This window comes from Neovison vison, chromosome 12 (assembly GCF_020171115.1).
Source record: "Neovison vison isolate M4711 chromosome 12, ASM_NN_V1, whole genome shotgun sequence".
Taxonomy (NCBI): Eukaryota; Metazoa; Chordata; class Mammalia; order Carnivora; family Mustelidae; genus Neogale; species Neogale vison.
The window spans coordinates 57,970,549-57,997,060 of NC_058102.1; the positions used below are offsets into that span (position 1 = coordinate 57,970,549).

The following is a 26,512-nucleotide window of genomic DNA, read 5'->3' on the forward strand; positions in this document are numbered from 1 at the left end:
AGCCAGACTGAGTTGGTCCCAGCCCCACCCCACAGCCATGGGTGCCCAGGGTGAAGGTCACAGAGCCAAGGCCAGCATCCCAAAGGATGACTGCGCCACCAGGTAAAGGGGTCGAAGCCCACTTATACCTGGGAGGTTAGCTTAAGTTAAGGTTACTAAGCCTTTAAAATGTAACTCAGATACCACTACCTTTAGCAGTTTTCCTCTGAGACCCTAGCCCTCCCTCCCTCCATCCCTTAGACACCCACCCTCCAGAGAGACAAGACCTGGGACGTAATTGCTCAGTAAGCAAGGACTAGATGAAAGCGAGGAAGCATTTGCCCCCGCGCTGAAAGGACATGTACAAAAACTATAGATCTCCTCTCAGTAGAAACTACAACACTTATGTCCCACTAGAGTGATCTAGTTCAGGTGTTAAACAGACACATGTCTTTTGTTAGACTCAGAAGGGAAGGGGGCGGTGACTATAAAGAGAGTCTTGAACTGACAATAATAATACTGCCAGTGACAACACCTGGCATGTTACACTCTTCCGAGTGCTCTAACATTCACACTGTCGACCCCTCGGTAGCCCTGTGCCATGTGCAGGGCAGATATGCCAATTCTGCAGATGAGGGGACTGAGCTGTGGTCACAAAGAGGTGAGGTCAGCCTGGAATGCAGGCTCCCTGAGACCGCAGACGAATGAGTCCGATTCCTACCGTTCTGGTCCCGGCAGCTCAACGTGTAGAAGGTTTCTCTCCGCAGGATGATCTCCTGGGCAATGATACCGTAGCTGTACACGTCTCCTTTCTGGGAGATGTTGGCTTGGCGGAGGTGCTCCGGGGCTGTCCACAGGTCTGTGCATTCAGCATTGAGATTGCAAAGTCGAGGGAGATGAGTGGCCCATAGGTCTCCAACCCACTTTTGTTCTTTAAGTCTCTGTAACATGTACCCTGAATCCGAGTGGCCTTGAATTTATATGTCCCAAACTTTGGGGGAGTTTATGCTAATGCTGGTGACAGTGGTGGGGCAGGGGGACACACACCCTGTCTTTTAAGTGGACTATGAAATGTCAGGATTTGGGTGAGGTCACGTAGCAATGTCTTCCCTAAAACTTCTGGGATCAAAGTGCTGAAAACCCTCCAGCCTACCTAGAGCAGCTCCTGGGGTTCAGGAAGTGCTCGGGAAATATATGTAGAATGAGAGTGGTAGAATATGAGCAGCTGAGGATTTAATAGCTTTTGGGGCGTATGGCATACATCTATGAAAACCTTCATAAATAAAAAATATATAAATTTATATATTTTTATTGTAAAATATAAAATGCATTTATATATTTTGTGTCATATAAAAATATTATGTTTAATATATATGAATGCATGTTTAAACACATTTAAATAAAGAGCTTATCACTGATATTTTGCAGATGGGACCTATTGGCAGCCTCTAAATCCACCATTGCTCACAGATGTGTTTTCCTGGATTCCCAAGGTATCCTTTAAAAAATAATTCATGCAATTTGGGTGCCTGGGTAACTCAGTTGGTTAAGTGTTTGCCTTTGGCTCAGGTTATGATCCCAGCGTTCGGGGATCGCGACCCGAGTCAGGCTCCCCGTTCAGCCAGGAGTCTGCTTCTCCCTCTGACCCCCCACCCCACTCGTGCTCTCTCTTTTTCTCATAAAAAAAAAAAGAAATGCATACGATTTTCTCACATTTTGTGCCTGCTACTTCTGAACACTTCCCATGTAGTTCACTTTACACCAGTGAAGCGCTTCTGTGTTCCATGCTTGGTTCCTACAGACACTTGGGTTTTGAACCCTATTACATAGCTTATTTAGTAACAATAAGGGCATACCATTAACTTTCCTCCATCCCATGTAAATTTTCTAGGATCACCTAGCTAGCTCCTTCTAAACTTCTTGCGATTCCTACCTTTAGCGGTTTCAATGAAAAGAACCTATGGACCCATGTAGTGAGGTGCAGTGCCACGCCTGAGCTGAAGCAGGTTTTCCTCATTTGGTTTGCCATCTAAATGTTCACTACCTTTTTGAATTTATGTCTTCTTAATTTAGGTGACTTGTGATTCCTATACGATTGATACTAATGGTTTGGGGTCATAGGAAAGGCAAGTAGATCTACGTGTTAACATTTTAGGTAACCTACAGCACAGACAGGTAGGTATAACTGGCTGGTGTTCAAGAGAAGAGCATCTGACCAGCAATCCATCTGATTTTGTGTTGTGGTGAGTCCCTAATAAAGGAGATTTGTTTCTCCACATGTGGATATTTATGAAGGATTTACTGGAGTGAGTCCAATGTCATGCTCGATGTGACTGAAGAACTAGGAGAACTGTAATTTTTCTTTCACTTATTTGTTTTTTAAAATTAATTTATTTTCATTTATTTATTTTAAGTGGGCTCCATGCCCAATGTGGCGCCCAGTGGGGCTTGAACTCCTGACCCTGAGATCAAGAACCGAGCTGAGTTCAAGAGTTGTACGCTTAACCAACTGAGCCGCCCAGGTGCCCCATGATTTTTCTTTTATGAAGGGAAAACTGAAGGATTGCCAAAGAAAATTAGAAACAGAGTTTAAGTTTTGGATCTAGGTGGTATTTTAAGGCATTATATATGAGTGCTAGATTTCTGAGGCTGTTTGACCCTGAGTTATAGTAAAAATTGGATAAATGTTCAACATGAAAGACCCTATAAACAATGCAAATCACTTTGCTTTGTGTTACTTTTTTTGATGCTTATTACAACCCAGAAAGGGATAGGTAAGAATAATTTTACTAGTAAGAGAGTTTTTCCCCCTTATCATTATAATTTCTTATCATTATCACAGATAAATAAATGAGAATTTGGAAATAGGTCTTCAGCCTTGAATTCTGTCTTCCTGGGCAAATATCTTGGGCTCTGGAGCCTCAATTCTGTCTCCTACAAAGGAGAGGTTGATTTCTATGTCTCTTAAGACTCTAACCTTGTCTATTTTTTCACCCAGTTCTGCTTCCTCAGCCAGTAATTTCTTGGTGATTTCCTCCCTGGTAATCAAGAACCACACAGATGAAGGAAACCCACAGAGAGGGTTTGCTCCGCTCAAGAAGGACTTGTTGGAAACTGACAAGGGTGACGTGCTGGAGGACCAGCCAGCTCTTTCCTCCTGTGGCTCCAGGTCTTTATTTTCTGACCAGCATCACCACCCCTTACATGGACTTATGAGAATTTTTTTCAGGGAAACCAGGAAAAATGTCATTCATTACAGACCTTTTTTGGGAGGCAAAATGGAATTGCAGCCAAAATCAGTGATCTTCACCACCATTCTACTGTCTACCACACAGTTGGTGGACTTCAGGCGGCCATGGACTTCGGTCTTACTAGAGTGCAGATATGACATACCCTGTAATTTTACGGATAACAGGGAGACAGATAGGACACTCTTCAGCTTCTTGATTATTTAAAGAAAGAAGTGACATTCTGAAACCATTTCAGCATGCCGACAGAATCACATGACCAGATTTTAAATTTAGTTCCATTAATTTTACTTTAAAAATACTAATGCCTTCCTATTTGCCTCAGCATTGCATCTTAAGAGGCAATTGTCTAAAGACTGTGGTTAAATGGTTACATCTAATATGAAACAAAGTGTTGATCCTAATTTTTTTTTTAAGCGTTTCTGCTCACCACTTATTCCATCTGTGATCTTGGGTGTATCTCTGGTCTTCTACTTCAGTTAAAAAAATATGAATAATACATCCTTGCCTTTCTGAAAAAATGAGCTAGGCTTGTTATGTTTTAAAATATATTTGGTCTCATTCTATTTTGAAAGAGTCTGTTTCTTTCAGTTATGAAAGGGGAAGGCCTCCCCTCCACTCCACCCTAGGTTTTCGGGCTGCGGTGTTTCCCTCTGGTGGCCAGATGTGTCCTTGCAGAAATTGGTTTTCAGCCTGGATCACAGTAATGAAAAGTGGCAAAGAGGGTGGGGATTCTATAATGTTTTAAAACATTAATTCTATAATGTTTTAAAAAATGGATTCTGATCCTAGATGATGTTAAGGCGATTTAAGACTGTATCCAACAGCAAAAAATCCAGGGACGGATTTTTCTTCATTCTTGAATGAGGTCCTGGTCACTGCTATCCACTTCCTTTTTCATATCTTATCTGGGAATATTCATGTTCAAAGTCATTATTGCCTTGTGCAAGAGGGTTGCCTGCCCTTAACAGATTCTTGTAAAAAGTTGAAGATTGGTGTCTTGCATGTAGCTTAATATGGTTTTGCTTTCTACGAAGTCCAAGAAAATGAGTGCCCCAAACTCAGAGAAGAAAAAATATGAACATAAAAATACAGCTTGTGTATAGAAGAACATTTACTTGTACTAAGCATCATATGAAGCACATGCATTATTTACAAAATCCTCACAACAACCCTCTGACATAGGTTCTATTTTTATTATCATTTTACAGGTTAAGAAACCAATGCTCAGAGAGGTTGAAAGCCTGCTAGATCTGTTTTCCTTTTTCATTTTCATAAACTTCATGTTTGCAGGTCTCTTACCTTAGCAATATCATACAAGACCGAGATCTTAAACTCCCAATCCATGAATGTACCATCGGGGTAGGAGATGGTGTCATTTAAAACTTCCTGAATGACAGAAAAAGAAAAGAAGTTGTCGCAAGGAGGGATACTGTGGAGAGACGGTTAGAGGTTAATAATGGTCTAATCACGGGGACCTGGGGCTCAGAAACAAACTGAAAAAACTGTCACCCTGGGTTTCTTAAAATGTATTTCTTTTCTTCCCTATGAAACATTGGGCGGCTCTCACAGCAATGAAATGAGCAGGAGATACCCCGAGTATCCCAAATCCTGATTCTTCTACCTGCCAGGGATAAAGGAATGAGCAGACACTGCCTGGAACGTGGGTTGTTGGTCCAATTCGCAGGTGGCTGGGCTGCAGGGTCTTGCTCACTGAAATTCCACTAGTGTGTTTTAACCAGGAATTGCTCTTCAGGAATCCCTTCCTTAGGCTTATGTTCTATGATCAGTTGCATCCATTAGCTTACAGCCCTAAGTTTTCTTTACGTTTACCAGGTCTCCTGTCAATAAGAGTGAGATCTTGTATTTCGCATGCATTGTTTCACCTAGAATTTTGCACTCACCATTTTAATACGATGATGGTTCTATCAAGATACAGGGTTTTAGCAAAGATAGTAACTATTCTTCACAGTAAAACTCGAACAGCCGAACAATAGCTCCATCTGACCTTTAGTTTTAACTCAGGCACTGCAGCAATAATTTCCAAAGAAGGGGCCAAAGTCATTAATCATTTCAGATAAGGCTGCCTTGGCTGTGGGTTCCAGGCCAGGCTAAGGGAGGGAAATTAGAAGCAGACAGACTCTAAAGTAATTCTTTCCCTTAGCACCTGGCATATTTTGTATTTTTATTTATGATGTTTTCTTCCTATGAAAATGTAAACTCTGTGATAATCTTTGCTCTGTATCTGCAATATCTAGACCAACGTCTGGCATGAATAGATGGCTCATAACTATTTGTTGCCTAAATGAATCAATTGTTCCTAATAAGGTTAGTCAACGCGTTGTTGTATATTTATGAGACGGGAAGCATATTGTCTTTATCTAGGGAGAGACTGGTCTATTTGTTTTCTTATAAAAGTAGGTTCGGATGGGATTTGCCATGGATGGAAGCCTAAAGGGATTATGTTAGGGAAGGAACTATAAAATTTGCATTGGCACAGCCTTTGCTATGAAATTCAAGACACAAAGGAGTGAATTCCTGGAGAAGGGTCTGCTGTCTGCTCCCAACATGAGTTAGCAATGCCAGAAGGGGCCTAGGACCGCTCAGGTAATAGTCTTTTCCTACTTTAGGGCAGAGCGCTGAAAAATGCTACCTAAATATTGACTGGGCATTTTAGGGATTAAAAGGCCAAATGAAACCCTTGACTAAGCCCTGTGAATTGGTATTCTAAAATTTCATCTCAAAGAAATCAAATGAATCAGTTTTGGTCTAGCCCTCCTATGAACAACATTTCTATAGATGGTCCCTGACTTACAATGGTTCAACTTACAATTCTTCTACTTCGTAACAGTGGTGTGAAAGTGGTATGTATCCAGTAGAGACCAAACTCCAGATTTTGAATCTGGATCATTTCCCCTGGGCTGGCGATTCATGATGCTGGGCAGTGCGCTAGCCACTTGATCACGGGGTAAATAACTAATAAACTTACAACCGTTCTCTGCTCATAAAGCCCTCTCGTTTCTCATTTTCAGTACAGTGTTCAGTACATTACATGAGATATTCAACTCTGTCATGAACAGGCTTTGTATTAGAAGACTTTGCCCAGCTATAGGCTAATAATGTAAGCATTCTGAACACATTTAAGGTTGGCCAGGCTAAGCTACACTGTTTGGTTGTTTAGATGTATTAAATGCATTTTTGACTTGAGATATTTTCAACTTAGGATGGTTTTATGGGGATGTAACCCATTGTAAATCAAGGAAGCTCTATAATTTTGAAAGACCTGAAGCTGTTATTATTAGGAATGTATATTTATTTTATATCAGCATCAATTTAAATAATAATTTTCAGCACTGATTAAAATGATCATATGAGTTTTTCATGACCTTTTGATAATGATGTATTATATTAATATTTTTTCTTTCATAGAATTAACCATATCTGACAGTATTATGCTTTTTATACACAACTGGCTTAGAGTTACTAGTATTTTATTTATAACTTTTCCACCTAATTTCATAAATGTGGCTAGTCTTTAATCATATTTTACCATCAAGTTTATGTTAGCCTTGTTGAATATTAAATGAATTTAGAAGATGTTCATTTTTCATTTAACATTAGAATAGTATTTATGTGGACAACAAGAATTATTTTTTGAAGTTTTAAAGAATTAAGTTGAATCTTGTATTATCTATAATGGAAATTATAATTTCTTGTATCTTTTTTTTTTTTTTTTTGGTTAAAGAAAGGTAGACTGTCATGTGCACGCCTCATTTGTTTGGCGGTTCTAGCAGGGGAGTGCAGCTACTTGTAAACCCTTGACCGAAGGATGGTCCTCTCCTCTATAGGGGAAGGTTGTCATCCTCTCTGATGGAGAATGCAGCTTTGGGAGGGATGCACATGGAATGGTAAGGAAGGAAGGGGACATCTGTCTAGCCAGCCAGATTAGCCGAATCAACCCTGGTGATCAATGGGTTGATAGATGTCATAGCCAGATGGCCCTCACATCCTCTTGTAATATTATTGTCCTAAAGTTTTTAGTTTTTGAGTCAAATTTCCATGATTATTTATATTGCTTCTGAAATTTTTCTTTTTTTTAAGATTTCATAATTTAGATAGTCATGAAGTAATCTTTCACAACTGAAAATACCTTTTTTTCATAGATTTATTTTTTATTCCCATTTTCATGTATTTTTGTTTAAAAATTTTAATTAGAAGTGGGAGAGGCTTTTATGGGCTTTTTTTCAGTCAAAGTTCTTATTTAAATTCTAATTAGTTAACAAACAGTGTAATATTAGTTTCAGGTATAGAATTTAGTGATTCAACATTTACATATAACACCCAGTGCTCATCAAAACGCGTGCCTTCCTTAATCCACATCACCCATTTAACCCATCCCCACCTACCTCCCATCTGGTAACCATCAGTTGGTTCTCTACAAAGTCTTATTTTAAAAATAATCTATTTTAAAACTGGATTATTAGGTTTTTGGGTGTTGAGTTTTATGAGTTCTTTATAGATTTCGGATACTAGCCCTTTATCAGAGATGTCATTTGTAAATATCTTCTCCCATTCCATAGGTTGCCTTTAGTTTGCTGCTTGTTTCCTTCACTGTGCAGAAGCTTTTATTTTGATGAAGTCCCAATAGTTTATTTTTGCTTTTGATTCCCTTGCCTCAGGAGACCTGTCTATTAAGAAGTTGTTGGGGCCAATGTCAAAGCTTTTATGTTTTATATTTAAAAAACCTCATGAAAGTAATTTAAAATTCTTTTTAATAATAATTAAACTTTGTAAGTTTCCTTTCCTTAGGCAATAGTTATTCTTCTAAATTTTGCATTGAATAGATTATTTTTTAAAGAGAAAATAGCACTTAGGGCTATTATTTTTTTCCTTGAGGGTAGTTTTGAGTTTATGCCACACATTTTGAAAGCTACTCTTCTTTTTTTTAAATTGAATAGAAGCTTATTTAAAAAAATTCTAAGTAATTAATTTTAAAATTTTATTATTTAAAAATTATATCGTATTGTGACTATTTGGACCTCTTTGAAGTTGCTGCTGCCCCGATTCTTAGTATTTTGGCTTTGTTGTAGGGCAGACAATGAGGTTATTTTTAAGACAATTAAGAAATGTCTGAATGTAGCCCAAAGGCAGTGACCACACATACCTTGCTTGCTTGGATCCCATTACAGTTTTTATCTGCTATTCCAACATAATTGCTATAGTATCCCTTTCCTTCTCAAAGTATTCTGATAAACCCTATGATCACTCTACTCAAAGGTATTTAGAAGGCTGAAAGCTCTTGTAACATACGCCTAGAACGTGCTCAAGTTGATGTGCAAATATTTCCATGCTCTTTGATCCAGTTATCCTGGATTCCTTCCTGCTCCTGCCCATTTCCCCATTCCAGTCCTGTTTCTCCTTGAAACCTGACTTTGTTTCTTGTATGTAAATGGTTCTCGTGTATGCCTGCCCTTCTGAACTACCCAGCGATTTGATATTCCTAGCTTGAAGCTTTGTTCTTCCCAAGAACTTGGTTCAGCCCTGTCTTACTTGTTCTTTCTGCTTTGGACTTGCTCAGCCAGAACACCTGACCACATCTGGCAACTGCTGGGCCACCCTTAATCCCTCCCAAAGGAGAGAAAGGCGGGAATTTAGACTGTAGCAGAACCAGGACTTATGGACAAGTCTCCAGTGCTTATCTGATGCTATCATAATGATTATCCATTTTTCTCTTAATACAAAAGCAAGTTTGTAAGTAAAATAAAATGAATTTAGAGGTACTCACTCACTTTCCCATATCTGTTCTCCGGCTTTTCAATCTATACTCCTATTTTTGCCTTGGTTTTTGTGTTTTGTATTTTGGTAAAGATGTAATAAGACTGGTTGAGAGAGTCTAAGTGATCTAATTGGAAAGCATATGGACCTACCACTTTTTCCTAATAATACTCTGATATTCTTTCACTGGGTAAACAATTTAACATTTCTACTCAATACTGTTTTTCCCATATGGCTGGCCAGTTAGGAAACTGGAAATGATCACGGTTCTTACCCGGAGGGATCCTCTCTCGCAGTATTCGATCACCCCGTAGATCATGGTATCAAGCTTCACTGTGCCATAGAACTTGGTGAGGTTGTAATAGTCAATCTGAAGCAACTAAGATAATGTGTTTAATTATAAAGCAAGTCAGCCAGAGACCAGGGCCACTGTAAGAATTAATACGCTAATAAGACATGCCCGCTGTGCTTCAGGTCTTTGGGAAGACATATTGTTCCTGGTATATTGGAATGTCAGCACATTCCTCATGGACACTATGTCTTCCTCAACAGTTTTTTATCAGCAAGGAGACTGGAAGATGAACCTTTGACAACGCTCTAGTAATATCAGGGCCATTTTCAAGGACATGCTAGTAGATCTCTAATATGTTTTACACCAGTAAATACCACTCTTCAACTTCTGTTGGCAGAATTTTCAACAAGGAGAAGTAGAGGCTCTCCCATTTCTTGGTTTGAGGGCTTTTTTTTTTTTTTTCCCTCCATCCCCCATAGCATCTGTATCCACTGGGGACTTGAGTGCTCCGGAAAGATGGAGTGAAGCTATTTCTCATTTAAGAATTTCAAGTAAGGGACACATACCTTGTTCAATTCTATCTTCTGTTTCTCGGTGAAATTGCCATCGTTGTGCTTGAAATCCTTTAGAATGACTCGCTGCAAAGAACATTTGAATTAAGGAGATAATGTTGTAGCATGACCACTATGTGCATATTATAATAATTTGTTGTGTGTCTATCTTCCCCACATACTTCAAGCTCTGGAGAGCAGTGACACGATTTTATTGATATTCACATCCTGGGTGCCTAGCCCCTGGCATAGGCTCAGGTCGGCATGTTTCTTTAAGAACGGTTAAATGAAGAGGGAGGGTCCAGGGAGGAAGGAAGATACAAAAGCTCCTTACAGGATTATATCCCCACTGCAGCGAGCCACGGTGTCATCCTAGGATGGTTTGCGCAGTACTTTTTCCTTCCTACTCTCTACCCCTCTTAAAAATTCTATTTGTCCTTCAGTTTGTCCAGGACTGTGAGTTTTATAACTGTGAAGCAGAGCCCTGCCCATCCCCGTGAAAAGCTCCAGAAACAACCCGGTGGGTCAACCCGCACCATTACACGGTCAACGTCAGGGACCAGGGCAACAATGAGCAGAAGGCCTGGAACACAGCCTGACTGAGAGTTCAGAGAAGCAGAGGAGACTAGTCACCTTTTTGTCGTATTTGCACTGTCGGAGTCTCTGGATTGTATCTCGTCTCTTGTCATCATCGATCTGGCACAAGAAAAGACTGTTATAGAGACGTTCTATCTTGTCCCATCTACTGCAAAGGCAGAGAAAGAGGCTCTGCTTGGTGGCTTGTTGGTTCACAGTGTGCCGGGCAGGCTCCCACCAACACTGTGACAATTGCCTGGTGTTTCCCTGTCACTACGCACCTTCCCTCCCCACCAAGGTCTTCCCTCCAGAGATCTACCTCTCCTGGCCCATTCTGCTGGGAATCATAGTCTGTGGCTACAGACAGGTGCTCCCAGGGGAGCCTGTTGAGCCCTTGAGTTTCAAACTCACACCTCAGGGCCCAATTAGCAATGCAAGTGAGGACACTGGGTGGGGTGCCTCAGGGGGCAGCCATCGGCTCTGGGTTTAGTCTAGAGTTGCCAGATCACCTGATTTGTCAAAAGAAGCTGGTAATATGGATTTTCCTATGCCACTTCCCAAATTTTTATATTTGGCAATTAATTTTAAAAGATGTTAAATAGTGAATGAAACAAGATACAGACACACACACACACACACACACACACCCCACTGCAGGCTAGATATGGCTCTTGGTCTGCCAGACTTCTGGTGTCAAGGCAGAAAAAAAGATTGAGAACTACATCATCTTTTAATTTGGTTCTCATAGAAACCTGTGATGTATAATGATACTGGTTCAAACTTACCCCACAGGACCTTTTGAAATGGGAGCAAGATGAACTCTATCAAATTCCAAGCATGATGCCTGGCACAGTGCCGATTCATAAATGTCAGATGTCTTCTCTTCCTCTTCTCATTTTACTAATGGGCCACATGCGGGTTAAATGACACTAAGTGTCACATATGGGCACGTTAAAATCCGAGCTCGCTGCCTTATCTCATATTCTTTTTTCTGGGCCCTCGATTAGGTTATTTAAACCATTTGAACCTCAGTACTTTCTCTGAAAGAAATTCTAACTGACACAGGTATTGGGCATCAAACATAACAAAGTTTGTGAATTTTTTTTTTCAAATTTAGGTATTTTATCCTCAAATGAGTTATTCTCATCGATTTCATCTGTCACTCTTCCCTTTGACCTTTCTCACTTCTCTCCGTGTCTGGCTGCTTTGGTTTTCTGTCCCTTTCTGAACTCGTACAGGGATGTAGTCTTTCTCATCCCATCCCTTGGTCTTTTTCCTTCTCTCTGCCTTCAGCGTGCACCAGGGACTTGAACCACTTCCTGCCTGGTGGTGTGGCATTTCCCCTCTGGCTGACCTTCTTGGGCTTTCTCCCTGTTCCACTTGACTCACAGCACTGGAAAACCTCTCCTCACATTTCGTCCTTGTCCACCTGCTTCCCAGCTTGCCTGAAACTCAGAGTGACTGTGACTCCCCATGCCCTGAATCACCTCTCGGGTCCTAAGCTTATTGTCCCAAAGACTCTCTTAGGCAGGTGACAGGCTAATCTGATGAATTAATGCATAAAAGTTCTGTAATGTCTGATGAGGGATGGATGGGTTCTATGTCTAGGAATATCTATATTTGAAGAAAACAGACACACAGTATTTTAGGCTTCACTGAAAAGAACAACTATGAAATGTGGGCTTTGAGGTAGCAGGGGAGGCTCGTGAAGAGGGGAAGCACAGCTGGATGTGTGCGGAGGTGGGCCACGTGGGAGCCCATCCTGGTCCCACCCCAGAGGTGGAGGAGCACTCACTTCTTCTAGAGGTCTCCTTCCTGCTTTTGGGGGGAACTGGCAGTTCATCACGTAGGTCTAGAAATTCTCCCTCGGGGAGTCCAATAATGTTACGGTCATTTGCACCTTTCTATGAATTACTGCAGGATGGATTTTATCCTGATGCTTGCCTGAGGTAGAGTGGTCTTTGCAAATCGGAGTTTTATGTGTGAGGTTCCCAGCGCCACAGAGGGTCATTCAGAACAGAGCATTATTGGTGACAAGGGAGACCTAGTCCTGGTACAGCATGAGGGGCTCCTAGTTCTTAGAGCATGACCTGTAGGGGACGGATGGAGTGCCAGGAGCTAAGCACACACCCGACCCAGGCTGCAGTTTTTCTTTTGCTGATTTTAGGCAGGGAGGCAACTCAAGTCACACTCTCCTGTTGACTTGGCCCTGGGCTGGGGAACCCCGCTATGCCCTTCATGTGGAGGTTCTGGGTCTCCTTCTTCTCTTAGTGTGCTTTGGTATAAAAACCCTGTAAGAATATGGTGAATAGTAGGTTTTAGGATCTTAGACTTCACAGTGAGACACACTAGGTTCAAACTATGACCACGTTCCCCAGGTTCTAACCCTGTTACCTCACAGGGCTTGGGGGAAGATAAAACAGGTCTAAGAAGGGTTCAGTAAGTGTCCACTCTTATTTGCAGTAATCCTGTTCATCCTGCACTGCTTTCTAACCCCGCATCCTTTGGTTTCCTCATCAGCAAAGTCGTGATAAAGTGTAACTCGTGAATTCCTTGTGGTAAGCACCGCAGATGGGACCACTGGGCTCCAGCACTGGCTGCCCTGAAGGCGAGTGATTCCTCCTGGCTGCTGTTGCATGTCCTGGCTGAGGGAGATGCAGGCAAATGTCAGCAGAGGCCTTTTTCTTCCACGGCCAGCAAGATAAGCCATACATCCTTAGCGTGGCAGAGTTGCAGCCAAGGCTTAGGGGAGCACAAAAGCTCTGTCCGTTTCTACATTGCTTCCATGACAAATGCACACCATATGCATTTCCCTTCTGGGTCAGAGGCAAAGAGGAAGTAACACACCAAATCTCGGCCTCCATGAAGGGTTCATTGGATCCACCAGCTGACATTTAGGGCACTGGAGCATCAAAGGGAAGACGGGAAGCTGAGAATCAGAAAATGTCTAAGTCTTAGATTCCTAAGCAATTCCAAGCAAATGATCCCTGCTTGGCCCATTTCTTACTGTGCTACCAGTCTCGTCAAATAGCTGGCAAGTTGCACCAGCCCTAGAATTCCTCAACAGGTGAGGGTTGCCTTACCTTCAGGCTAATTTGGTTGGTCTCATTGGTCTCCAGAGGAAAGATGTTTTCAGGAGGAATGTGGGACCATTTTTTCTGACGAAGTTCATATTCTTTTTTATATTTTCTGTGAGAGGAACAGAACCAGTCAATAGGTATTTATTAACATTCATGTCATTTAGCTTCTGGACACTAAGAGAAATTTACAACCCTGATTTTCTCAGGTAGATATGTGGTGAGAGGTGTTAGCCCAATGGTATGACTCCGTGTTCTCCAAACTGGTGAATGCTGACCATTAGGTCAGCTGTAAGGATTTCTGATGATGGTTTATTTTTTTCTTCCTTCCTTCCTTTCTTTTATTTCTTTTCTTTCCATTTCATTTCATTGTCTCAGTCCTTCACTAAGGCAGCCCTTCACTATTATAAAGAATCTGAACAGATGATATGGAAAGAGTAAGGACAAAACAGACACAATTCAAGACTGGTAAGCTTGAAAAGCAAATATGTTAATTTTTAAGCCACCAGAGAATACACTAAATTCCTAAACAAGCCTGTTCTTTTTATGCATTTATGCCTTTAAGAAACAAGTATATAAAGAAAATAGAAAAGCACGGAGAAAATGTAACATGTATTTCAGAATTCAAAATGTCATTATTTTATGTGTTTTCCCAGATAGCACAGATAAAGCAGAATTCTTGGGTTATAAGAAACACTTACAACTTTGCAGATATTGTCAAACTGTTTCCCAAAGTGGTTATACCACATCCCAGCCTTCCAACATGAGAATTCCCATTTCTTCCAGATTCTTAACATTTGGTATTATCAAAACTTTTTTTTTTTTTTACCATTATGATGTATGTGAGATGGTGTTTATTGTTTTGTGTTTCATTTTTTTTTATTATAGAGAGATTCAATTTCTTTTCAAATACTTTCTAGCTATTTTATAGAACAGTTATATAAATTCATTCAAAATTTTGCCCATATGTCATAATTTCATGAGTTCCCTATATATTCTACAAAACAGATCCTTAGTCCTTTTGAGTTGCAAGTATTTTCTTCTTGTTTATTGCTCATTTTAACTTTGTTGTATAGAACATTTAGTTTTTATTGTGGCTACATTTATTTTGTTTCTTTTATGACTTTTCTTTTTTATCTCAACTGAGAAATATTTTCCCACTTGAGATCATAAAGTCTTTTTCTATTAATGTCCTCTTAGTTTTGAAGTTTGAATTTCACCTTTAAGTCTTTATTCCATTTATAATCCATATGGAATGAATTCTATATTTGTGTGTGGTTTCAGGTAGGATTTTAATTTCATTTTTTCCATGTTGCAAGCTTACTATGCCAACATCATTTCCCAATTGACTTGTAATGTCACCCCGAGCATATTCCAAATTCTCATGCTTGCTGTGTCTGCTTCTGGAATCTGAATTGGCCTGTTTGTCTTTGAGTTTATCTTTGCTTGTTTGCTTATCGTTATTTGACAAACTTCTACCTACGCACCTTCTTAGGTCATTCATGATGCACTTCTTAATGGATTCTAAGCAGAAATGACTATTTTCTTCATATGCTTCCATCTAGCTCCGAGTATTCCTCTATTAATCACATATAAAACAGCATATCATTGACCAATGATTATGATCCTGGAGCCAAGAAGGCTTCTGGCCTTAAAGGCTCTCATCTCTTCATTCCAAGAGACTCTACATTCCAAGAGCCATGTGTCATTCATTTGAAACAGAGGTTGCCATAAATCATTCACTACTTTCCATATATAAGCAGTTGTAATGGAAAACTCTAAGGATAACATGTATCTACCAGATCTCCTTTTGGACACACCATTGGGAAGTCCTGTCTCTGCCTGTTTCCATCTTTTACTGTCTCTCACCTTTGATTTCCCCCCTACCTTAACCTGACACTCATTTGGACTTGGTTCCTGAAGGAAAACAGCTGCATCTCTGACTTTGCTCTTGACTGGCTTTATTCTCCTCAAATTTGGGTTTCTGGTTATCTTCAACTAAATGGCCATCATACACAGTATATGTGTATATACAGCTCAAATTTGGAGTAAGCAGTTACAGCAGTCAAGTTCTGCCTTCAGACTGAACAGAACAATCGACTTCCTTTCTTGGAGAAACTGTTACCTGACATATAATAGACTGGACTCTCTTGTGAGACATTACAGTGCTATACAGATCAAAGTGTGTGACACGAAGAGAAAAATTATTGTCCGGTTCAGTTAGGAAATGGAGGTGATCCTGACAATATAACAGTATGGAAAGTTTTATGTATTTAACATACACAGATTAGTGTAGTGTGGCATTCACCCATTCATTTATATGTTCAACAAATATTTCTGAGTATACACTATGCCTCTAACACTGTGCTGGGCACTTCCTCTGTCCAAATTGAGTAGAACAACCATGAAACTGAGGGTCAGAAGGCTTGAGTGCTAGTTTCGGTCCTACAGCTACCTGGTGATGTGACACCAGATAAGCCAATGGGTTTTCTGGGTCTCTTTCCCCATGCTACAATGGGAGGTTTGAGGCAGGTTATTTCTGGACTTTTCCAGCCTGAACACTATATAATATAGAGATTGAAATTTCCCACAAAATATCAATAAGACAGCGGAAGAGCTATTTTCACATATAGGATGCCTATTGTATGGTGGTCACTATCCACAGCTTATTTCAAGTTCTCACAACAGTTCAGATGAGGATAGTGAAGTTAAGTAATGTGTAATAATACACTAAAACCCCACAACTAGTAAGTCACAGAACTGAGACAGATATGAGTTCAGGTGTCTCAAACTGATCCATTCAATACTATTCTGCCCTTTGTGTAGTCTTTGATGCAGAATGCCTTCATGATCTTAGATCTGTCTAGACACCTTCTTATGAATATACATTATCCTTGAATGACATCAGACTTACCCATCTCCCCGCCCTCCCCACCCCAGCCCACTCTGTGGACACAGCAAGACAAAGTGGGTGGTGGGTACCTCAGCACCAGAAGAGCAATGAGCAAGAGCAGAACCACAGCTCCTGTGAGAGTGAAGACTGCAATCAACAGGACGTGAGGGCCTGTGGCAGAAGACAGTGAAAAATGCATTAGTAAGGAAACACATTGAAAGGAATAAGGAAACACGTAAGGAAACACTTGAAAAACATTTCAAAGATTCTAGATGTATAATCTAATTTGAAGAAGGGAGAAGGAGAGAACTTTGAAAAAAAAAACCTCATCTTTTACGAATCTCTTAATTGGTAATATAGGTCCTGTATCTGTGGTCTCTGAGGAAAACTACCTGGATTATGCTAGGGGAAGTGGTTTAATGTTGGCGGTCCTTAGAGTCTGCACCCTGTGTCTCTTATGGGAATCACCAAAGGTTACAAGAACATGATATAGTTTCCAGTATGTAAATAATTTTGGTGGAAACCCACCTGATGTCCTTGAAACCAATATACCTAAGAAGAATTCACAGAGGAAGAAAGAGTCAACTATGTTTTTAAAAGATTTTATATATTTATTTGAGAGAGCAGAAGAGAGAGAGAGAAAGAGGAAGAGAGAGACTCTGCAAGTGGTGGGAGGGAGAAAGACAAGCAGACTCACTTGCTGAGCGTGGAGACTGACGCAGGGCTTGATCTCACAATCCTGAATCATGACCTGAGCCGAAATCAAGAGTCGGACACTTAACCGACTGAGTCACCCGAGGCCCCAGAGTCAACTATATTTTTAATACCAAGCACAATCAGAGGAAAAGACAATCATTGTGGAGTATTAAAAGTCAGTGCTGCCTGCTGGTTCTTCCCAAGGGCTCCTGGGTCATTGACAGAAGTCAATGAAGGATCTAAGTGATTTAATTTATTAGAGCACACGTATGCAGGTGGAGTTGTAAAGATGAAGGAATTTAAGAGACTGACAGAAAGGCAAGTGGAATTCAGGAAAATGGGGATCCAACCCAAGGAAGCATGGAAGCAGAAACTGAAAACGCAGAGGAACAGGCCTAAACTGAGAAGAACAACAACAGTAAAACTGTACAAGAAAGTCATGGTTCATATATGCCACAATGGACTCTGGTTAGAATAGGAAGTTAGTGAGTCCAAGAAGGAAAAATGGAATGGATTCTAAGCAATAGAGTCTTATTTCGCTTTATATAAATAATAATGATGAAAATGTTACTAATTTTCAACTTATAGAATCAACTTATAGGTAAATGACAGAGGGTTTATATGGTTACCAAATAAATATTATCAGCTATGACAAATTAAAAATACAGGAGAATCTGGGAGGTTGGAAGGAGGTAGTAGGAAGAATAGAGATAGTAATATCTTCATCTTACCAAGTTGGGAAGCAAGAAGCTTTTATTTTATTTTATTTTTTTAAGATTTTGTTTATTTATGTGAGAGATAACAAGTGGAGGGAGAAGGAGAGGGAGAGGAAAAAGCAGATTCCCCATTGAGCAGGGAGCCCAACATGGGGTTTGGTCCCAGGGCCCTGGGATCATAACCTGAGCTGAAGGCAGATGCTTAACTGACTGAGCCACCCAGGAGCTCCATGAAGTTTTTTATATAGTTTGGTAGAACAATACTAGAAGCTTATGCATATTAACTAAAATTACAAAGGTACCCAATAAATGTACTGACAAATATAACTATATTGAGAAAAGGTTAGAAAAGAAGTAGGGCTGGTGAAGATGAACTAAATCTTTCATCAATACAAGAAATAAACAGATAAGATCCAAAGCTTATGAATCATGAATATATGCATATTACTTAGAAATATGCAATTATGAATATATGCATACTATTATACATATGAATTATGAATATTTGCATATTATTTAGAAATATGCCACAAACTAAAGGCAGAAGTGACTCAGAGACCAGATCTGACAAAGTAGGGACCAGGCACACTCACATTCCATTATGAACATTTTTACTATTGAATTTTAATACCACGTACATGAATTTTCTTCACTAAAAATGTCTCCATGCTTTCTATAAGGGGTGACTTGGAAGGATTTATGCTTTGCTAACTAAGATAGCCCTTGGCCTCTGCTTCTTATCTTGTTTTCTGCTAAGAGGAATTTTTTTTTTATTATTATTACATTATGTTGGTCACCATACCAGTACATCATTAGTTTTTTTTATTTTTTAAAGATTTTATTTATTTATTTGACAGACAGAGATCACAAGTAGGCAGAGAGGCAGGCAGAGAGAGAGAGAGAGAGAGAGAGAGGAAGGGAAGCAGGCTCCCTGCTGAGCAGAGAGCCCTATGCGGGGCTCGATCCCAGGACCCTGAGACCATGACCTGAGCTGAAAGCAGAGGCTTTAACCCACTGAGCCACCCCGGCACCCCAAATCGTTAGTTTTTGATGTAGCATTCCAAGATTCATTGTTTACCTATAACAACCAGTGCTCCATTCAATATGTGTCCTCCTTAATACCCAAAACCAGGGTCACCCATCTCCGCACTTACCTCCCCTGTAAAACCCTCAGTTTGTTTCTTGGAGTCCACAGTCTCTCATGGTTTATCTCCCCCTCCGATTCCCCCCCCCCTCCACTTTTCCCTTCCTTCTTCTAATGTCCTTCATGCTATTCCTTATGTTCCACATTTAAGTGGAACCGTATGATAATTGACCTTCTCTGCTTGACTTATTTCACTCAGCATAATCTCCTCTAGTCCCGACCATGTTGATACAGAAGTTGGGTATTCATCCTTTCTGATGGAGGCATAATATTCCATGGTATATATGGATCATATCTTCTTTATCCATTCGCCTGTTGAAGAGCATCTTAGCTCTTCCCACAGTTTGGCTATTGTGGACATTGCTGCTATGAACATTGGGGTGCATGTAACCCTTCTTTTTACTACATCTGTATCTTTGGGGTAAATGCCCAGCAGTGCAATTCCCGGGTCATAGGGTAGATCTATTTTTAATTTTTCGAGGAATCTCCACACTGTTTTCTGAAGTGGCTGTACCAACTTGCATTTTCACCAACGGTGTAAGAGGGTTAAGGGGGAAATTTTTAACAGTGAAGATGTGAGCTCTGGATTTCTCTCTCATCACGGCAGAAACAGATTAGTATTTTGGATCTGGATGAGCATATCTGATGTTGCGAATTCTGATTATCACTCCTATCACCCCCCGCCACCAATGCTATTACCACCACTCTCAAAGTTGGTGTGAGAAATAAATTTCTAGTCATCAGCGATTCTACTCATCAGTCTACTGAAATGACACATCCCCTAGACTACAGTGTGAATTGGTGGAACTGGAGGACTTCTGTCTGCTGGGTCCTCCTGCATCTCAATTCCTATCTACCCCTGACAGCACACACATCTTGTCACACCAAACATACTTATGATATTTAAATATACTGTATACTATTTAAATACAATGGTTGTTAATTCAACATATTTTTCAGTTTTGCTTGAATTAGTCAAGTCACAGTGGAACATTAGTTCAAAGATTAAGCTTTAGCTGCCTTCTGGTGGCTGCTATGGTTATTACAGTCTATTTAATTAGATTGACAGTGATGGTAAAATGAGTTTATAAAACCAAGTCATACAATCTGATAATTGGAAAGAATCTTGGAATCAGCTAACAAATCTCCTGATCTGAAGAAGGAAGAAACTCACACTTAGTAAATTGACTAAAATTAATACAGTGTGGCTATGTGTTGAGTAGAATTGAGAGGATTTATAGTTATTATCCTTCCTTCCTTTGTACCTTTGAAGGCACTTTGTTGGGCAGATGTGAATAAAGAATAGACCCAAAACCACAATGAGATACTACTTCACACCAGTCAGAACGGCTAAAATTAACCAGTCAGGAACAACAAATATTGGTGAGGATGTGCAGACAGGGGAAACCTCCTACACTTTTGGTGGCAAGAAAACAGTATGGAAGTTCCCCAAGAAGTTAAAAATAAAGCTACCCTATGACCCAGCAATTGTACTACTAGGCATTTATCCCAAAGATACAAATGTAGTGATCTGAAGGGGTATCTGCACCACAATGTTTATAGAAGAAATTTTCACAATAGCTAAACTATGGGAAGAGCCAAGATGTCCATCAACAGGTGAATGGATAAAGATGTGGTATATATACACAATGGAATATTACTCAGCCATCAAAAAAGAATGAACTCTTACCATTTACATCGACATGGATGGAACTGGACGGTATTATGCTGAGTAAAATAAGTCAATCAGAGGAAGATAATTATATCATTTCACTCATATGCAGAATTTAAAAAAACATAACAGGATCATAGGGGAAGAGAGGAAAAACAGAATGGGAAGAAATCAGAGAGGGAGACAAACCATGAGAGACTCTTAATCATAGGGAAACAAACTGAGGGTTGTTGTAGGGGAGGTGGGTGAGCGTATGGGGTAACTGGGTGATGGGCATTAAGGAGGGCACGTGATGTGAAGAGCACCGGGTGTTACATGCAACTGATGAATCACTAAACTCTACAACTGAAACTAATGATGTTCTATATGTAGGCTAAGTGAATTTAATTAAAAAAAAAAAGATTAGACCCTACATTTAAACAGTGTCTGGTTTAAAAAATGTGTAAACAAGTAAGTATGATATAAATCCTATGTTAGAAGTCTGGTGGGATGTAAGCAAGATCAATAGCCTCCTGGGATGCTAAGAAGCTTAGACAAATGAAATTTAAGTTAAATGTTGAAGATGAGCAGCTTCTCATCTTCAGGGGGAGTGATACATTTTAATCAGAGAGATTAGTATCACTAAGGACACGGGCATAAAGTTGCAAGACTCCTCACCCTCCCTTTTTTTTTCTCTCTCTCTCTCTCTTTTTTAAAGATTTTATTTATTTATTTATTTGTCAGAGAGAATGAGAGAGAGAGAGAGAGAGAGAGAGCAAGCACAAGCAGGCAGAGGCAGAGGCGGAGAGAGAAGCAGGCTCCCCACCGAGCAAGGAGCTCAATGCGGGACTCGATCCCAGGATCTTGGGATCATGACTTGAGCCGATCATGACCAGCAGCTTAACCGACTGAGCCACCCAGGTGTCCCTCACCCTCTCTTTTTTTAAAGAAGTAGGTAAAAATTGAAGGAATGGGAAAGGGATTTCAGGTAAGAAGAAAGATAAGGCTGGAGAAGAGGGAAAATTAATGGACATTTTGTGCTATAATAAGTCACTTGGACTTTACGGCTAAAGGGGAGCTGCCAATGTAGTGTTAGCAAAATGTAAGATATGATTGGATCCATGCTTTCATTCTGGTGGCAATGCTAGTTGGATGGAAGGTAGACAGGAAGCAGAACTGAAGCAGGAAGTCAGGTGGATGTTATTGTAACCCAGGAGGCAGATGATGATGGTGTGGATGAGGAACAGAAACAAATGAGCCTTGTCCATTGCTGTGTCCCAGGTGCTTCAAACACTGCCTGGCACTAATAAATCTTTGTAGAATGAATGAAATGACAGTGATGGTGTTATCTCAGATGAAACTTATTTTGTTACTTAGGGGGCAGTTGTGTACCCAGATAAAAGACCAGAGGAATATCTTATTGGTATACTATTTGAAAGATTGAGTTACTTTATTTCATAAAGTTTAAAATTAAATGTAGGAACAGCTGAGTAATGAAAAGCTCTGGCTAACTGAATTTTCTGGTTAAATGAGGATGAAGTGAAGTTGCTCAGAATGATACAATGTCCCTGTAATAAGAATAATATAGCATGAATATTTAATGTGATCTCTTTGGGGTAAATAAGGAGAGCTCTCTCAAAAACTGCTTTTTGAAGGGTGTCTGGGTGGCTCAGTTGGTTAAGTGTCTGCCTTTGGCTCAGGTCATGATCCCGGCGTCCTGGGATGGAGTCTCACATCGGGCTCCCTGCTCAGTGGGGAGTTTGCTTCTTCCTCTCCACACCTACCCACTCATGTTCTCTCTTGCTCAAATAAATACATAAAATATTTTTAAAAATTTCTTTTTGAGAAGTTGAGCATTTTACAAAGAACAGATCATTCTGCTGAATAAAAAATACCTAAAAACTCCTTTTTTTTTAAAAAAAAAAGATTTTTATTTATTTATTTGACAGACAGAGATCACAGGTAGGCAGAGAAGCAGGCTCCCTGCTGAGCAGAGAGCCCGATGTGGGGGCTGAGATCATGACCTGAGCCGAAGGCAGAGGCTTTAACCCACTGAGCCACCCAGGTGCCCCAAAACTCTTAAAGAAATACATTAAAAATACAAACTAATATTGTTGCTATAATTAAGAGAACATAAAAAATAAAAAATAAAAATAAAAAATAAAAAAATATAAAATAGCAAAAAAAAAAAAAAAAGGAAAAAGTCCCAACCAACCAACCAATGAATCAAACAAACAAGAAATACAAGAAAATAAGAAATATAAATAAGAAAAAATAATTGTAATTCAAAAAGCTACAAAAGAAAAAAGCAGAGAGTTGTAGAAACCCATGAGAAAAGAGATATGTTTCAAAAGTAAGTTCGGTTTAAACCTACAAATCTTGAAGTTGGTTCTAGAGATAATTAAGAAAAAAAGCTTGTTAATGAAAAGAAATCAACTTTAAAAGGCAATGTTAGTTTTGCTTTTCTTTTTCAAGATTGCTTTGGATATTGGGAGTCTTTTGTGGGCCCATACAAATTTTAAGATTGGTCTAGCTCTGGAAAAATGCTGTTTGTATTTTGATAGGGATTGACTTAAATGTGTAGATTGCTTCGGGTAGTATGGACACTTCAACAATATTTGTTCTTCCAATACATAACCATGGAATGTCTTTTCATTTCTTTGTGTCATCTTCAATTTCATCAGTGTTTTACAGTTTTCAGAGTACAGGTCTTTCACCTCTTTGGTTAGGTTTATTCCTAGGTATCTTATTACTTGGAATAGGATTAAAGACCTAAAGATGAGACCTGAAACCACAAAAGTCTCAGAAGAGAGCAGAGATGGTTACTTCTTTGATATCAGTCATAGCAATTTCTTTCTAGGTATGTCTCCTCAGGCAAGGGAAACAAAAGCAAAAGCAAACTCTTGGGACTACATAAAAATAAAAGGCTCTGCAGAGCGAAGGAAACAATCAACAAAACTAAAAGGCAATCTACAGAATGGGAGAAGATATTTGCCAATGACATATCCAATAAAATGTTGGGATCCAAAATACGTTGAGACCTTAAAAACACTGAAACGACAATCTAATTAAAAATGGGCAGAAGTGGCACCTGGGCAGCTCAGTGGGTTAAGCCTCTGCCTTTGGCTCAGGTCATGATCCCAGGGTCCTGGGATCGAGCCCCCGCATCGGGCTCTCTGCTCAGCAGGGAGCCTGCTTCCCCCCCTCTCTCTGCCTGCCTCTCTGCCTATTTGTGATGTCTCTCTCTGTCAAATAAATAAATAAAAATATATTTAAAAATGGGCAGAAGACATGAACAGACATATATTATTGTAATTATTATATGTAATATATATTTTATATAGAAATTTATATATGTATATTATATATTATGTGTATATATGTATAGATATATGTAAATTATATAATATATAAAAATTTATATATAAATATATAACAGTATAGTATATTATAATAACATAATTATAAAATATAATTAATAAATATATATTTACATATGTCACATCTTTATATGAAATGGAATATCAGTCAGCCATAAAAAAGAATGAAATCTTGCCATTGGCAATGACATGGATAGAGTCAGAGAGTAGAGAGAGTTAGAGAGTTAGAGAGGATAATGCTAAGTGAAAGAAGAGAAAAAGAAATACTATATTATTTCACTCATATGTGGAATTTAAGAAACAAAGTCAACAAGCCAAAGGAACAGAGAGAAAGAGAGAGACAGAAAGCAAGAAAGAAACTCTTAACTATAGAGAACAATCTTATGGTTACCAGAGGAGAGGGAGGTGCGGGCATGGGTGAAATAGGTGATGGGGATGAAGGAGGACAGTTGCTGTGATGAGCACAGGGGGATGTATGGAAGTACTGAACCACTATTCTGAACACTTCAAACTAATTAACACTGTATGTTAACTAACCGGAATTAAAATAAAAACTTGAAAAATGATAACAGTAAACCTGAAATCAGCTCAGGATTGCTTATCGTTTAGAAGAGTGGGAACCTCACTTCCCGCCTCCCTCCTTGCTTCTTTGCTTTAGCCAACTGCTCATGGCTACTGAATAAAAAAACAAGAATCATTTTTAACCATATTTGACTCATGGGATGCAAGAGGACTGAAAACATAGTAAGTGTGTCAAACACATTAACACAATCAAGTGCATCAAACCAGAACTTTTCTCTTTATATCATATCAGCCTCAGTTTCTGGCTACAGACCAGGGCTGGGAGAGAAATAGTTCTAGTTTATTTTTTAATATTTAAAAATGGTAAATTAATATACTCATTATGGAAAAATTTGGAAAATTAAGAAAAACATAAAATAGCAAAAAAAGAAAAGAAAAGAAAAGAAAAAGTCCCAGCCAACCAACCAGCCAATGAACCAAACAAACTAACAAATACTTAATATTCCTAAGATCCTATTACTCAGAAGCTACCACTGTTAACATTTTAGCATATTTCTTTACAGTCTATTTCTAACATTGTTTTACAAAGTTAGAATCTCATTAAATAAAAAAGTTTATTTTCCTGTTAATTTACCTTATAAGTTTTCCTATGTCATTTAAAATTCTTTGTAAATAATTATTTTAATTGGCTTATGATATTCTATTTGGGATATATCATCATTTGCTAAATCATTTTCTTAATGTTTCTTCCATTTTTTTTTTTTTTTGCATCTTTGGGCATAAATATTTGTCCAAATTTAAACTTTTTTTCTCAAGAAATAGATTAGTAATGAAATTACTTACTATTCATTGTCAGAAGCCTTGGCTAAGCCAGATTTTCCTGAGACATTGTTGTCCAGGACATACCTGGCTGGTCCTGTCCAGTGATGGCAAATGTTAGGTGGTTGCCTCGGTAGTCACATGGGTGAAGTCCTGCTCATGGTAGGGCTTTCCATGACATGATAAGAACTCATTTTAAGTAGGTGGGTAGCCATCATGATAACCCAAGTATGTATCCGATGAAGAAATGGGGGAGAATTTTGAAGCCATGCTCACTGATGACCAATGGCTGAAGGCATCTTGTGTTCCTTGCTGAAATATGTATACTTTGAGTTTATTGCGATAAAATGGAATAAATGGCATTAAGAATACATGTCTCAGCGTGCCTAGGTGGCTCAGTGGGTTAAGCCTCTGCCTTCGGCTCAGGTCATGATCTCAGGGTCCTGGGACAGAGCCCTGCATCGGGCGCTCTGCTCAGCAGGGAGCCTGCTTTCCCCTCTCTCTCTGCCTGCCTCTCTGCCTACTTGTGATCTCTTTGTCAAATAAATAAATAAAATCATTACAAAAAAAAAAAAAAGAAAGAATACATGTCTTTGTGTTCATTTTGCCAACTGTCAAGTTTAATTTTCTATAGGATAAATTTTGTTGGTAGGTAGGACATGTATTAAAGAGAGGTATAGCTAAATTAGATTAGGGATATTTTCAGTGTTTAATCAGAAAGGTAATATTCATTAGGCAGGGAAGTAAAGTCCACATTTTACAAACTTGGCAAATCTAATTTAGACAACAAACAAAACAAATGAAAACATAAAAGCACGTGCTAATTGCATAAACCATTGAAAGTACTTACCTTACCCTGAAAAGCAACTTCATGGAAACAAAATTCACTAAAGGATATCTTACCCTGGCCTGGGAGATCATTAGGAAGTTTGTGGTTCATCCAGATGAACATGGGGTTGTTAGCCACTGGGGTAGTCTTATTTTTATGGGTGTCATAGCTCAAGAGAACCCTGTACTGTGTCAGGGCATGAAAAAGAAGAAGGATGAGCAGAAAAAGACATTTTAGAACGACTTCTGATGAGACGGTCTTGCCCAATGACACCTGAATTTCATAGTAACAATTTTCAGTGAAACAAAGTCATGTTTAGCAGCCAGGAGCTAGCTAGTTAGCAACCATTTATTAGTTCACAGCA

At 39.3% G+C, this 26,512-nt stretch overlaps 1 protein-coding gene across 1 annotated transcript in view; it reads right to left on the reverse strand.

The window, feature by feature from the left end:
• GUCY2C (guanylate cyclase 2C) overlaps positions 1–26,512 on the reverse strand; it is a 134,944-nt gene that overhangs the window by 18,331 nt on the left and 90,101 nt on the right. The window contains exons 13-21 of the mRNA XM_044227720.1: positions 26,223–26,334; positions 16,481–16,562; positions 13,505–13,610; positions 10,479–10,541; positions 9,861–9,932; positions 9,277–9,381; positions 4,530–4,616; positions 3,241–3,373; positions 701–838 (exon numbers count right to left, since the gene is read on the reverse strand). Coding sequence (XP_044083655.1) covers positions 701–838; positions 3,241–3,373; positions 4,530–4,616; positions 9,277–9,381; positions 9,861–9,932; positions 10,479–10,541; positions 13,505–13,610; positions 16,481–16,562; positions 26,223–26,334 — 898 coding nt within the window. The remainder of the gene's footprint in view (positions 1–700; positions 839–3,240; positions 3,374–4,529; positions 4,617–9,276; positions 9,382–9,860; positions 9,933–10,478; positions 10,542–13,504; positions 13,611–16,480; positions 16,563–26,222; positions 26,335–26,512) is intronic.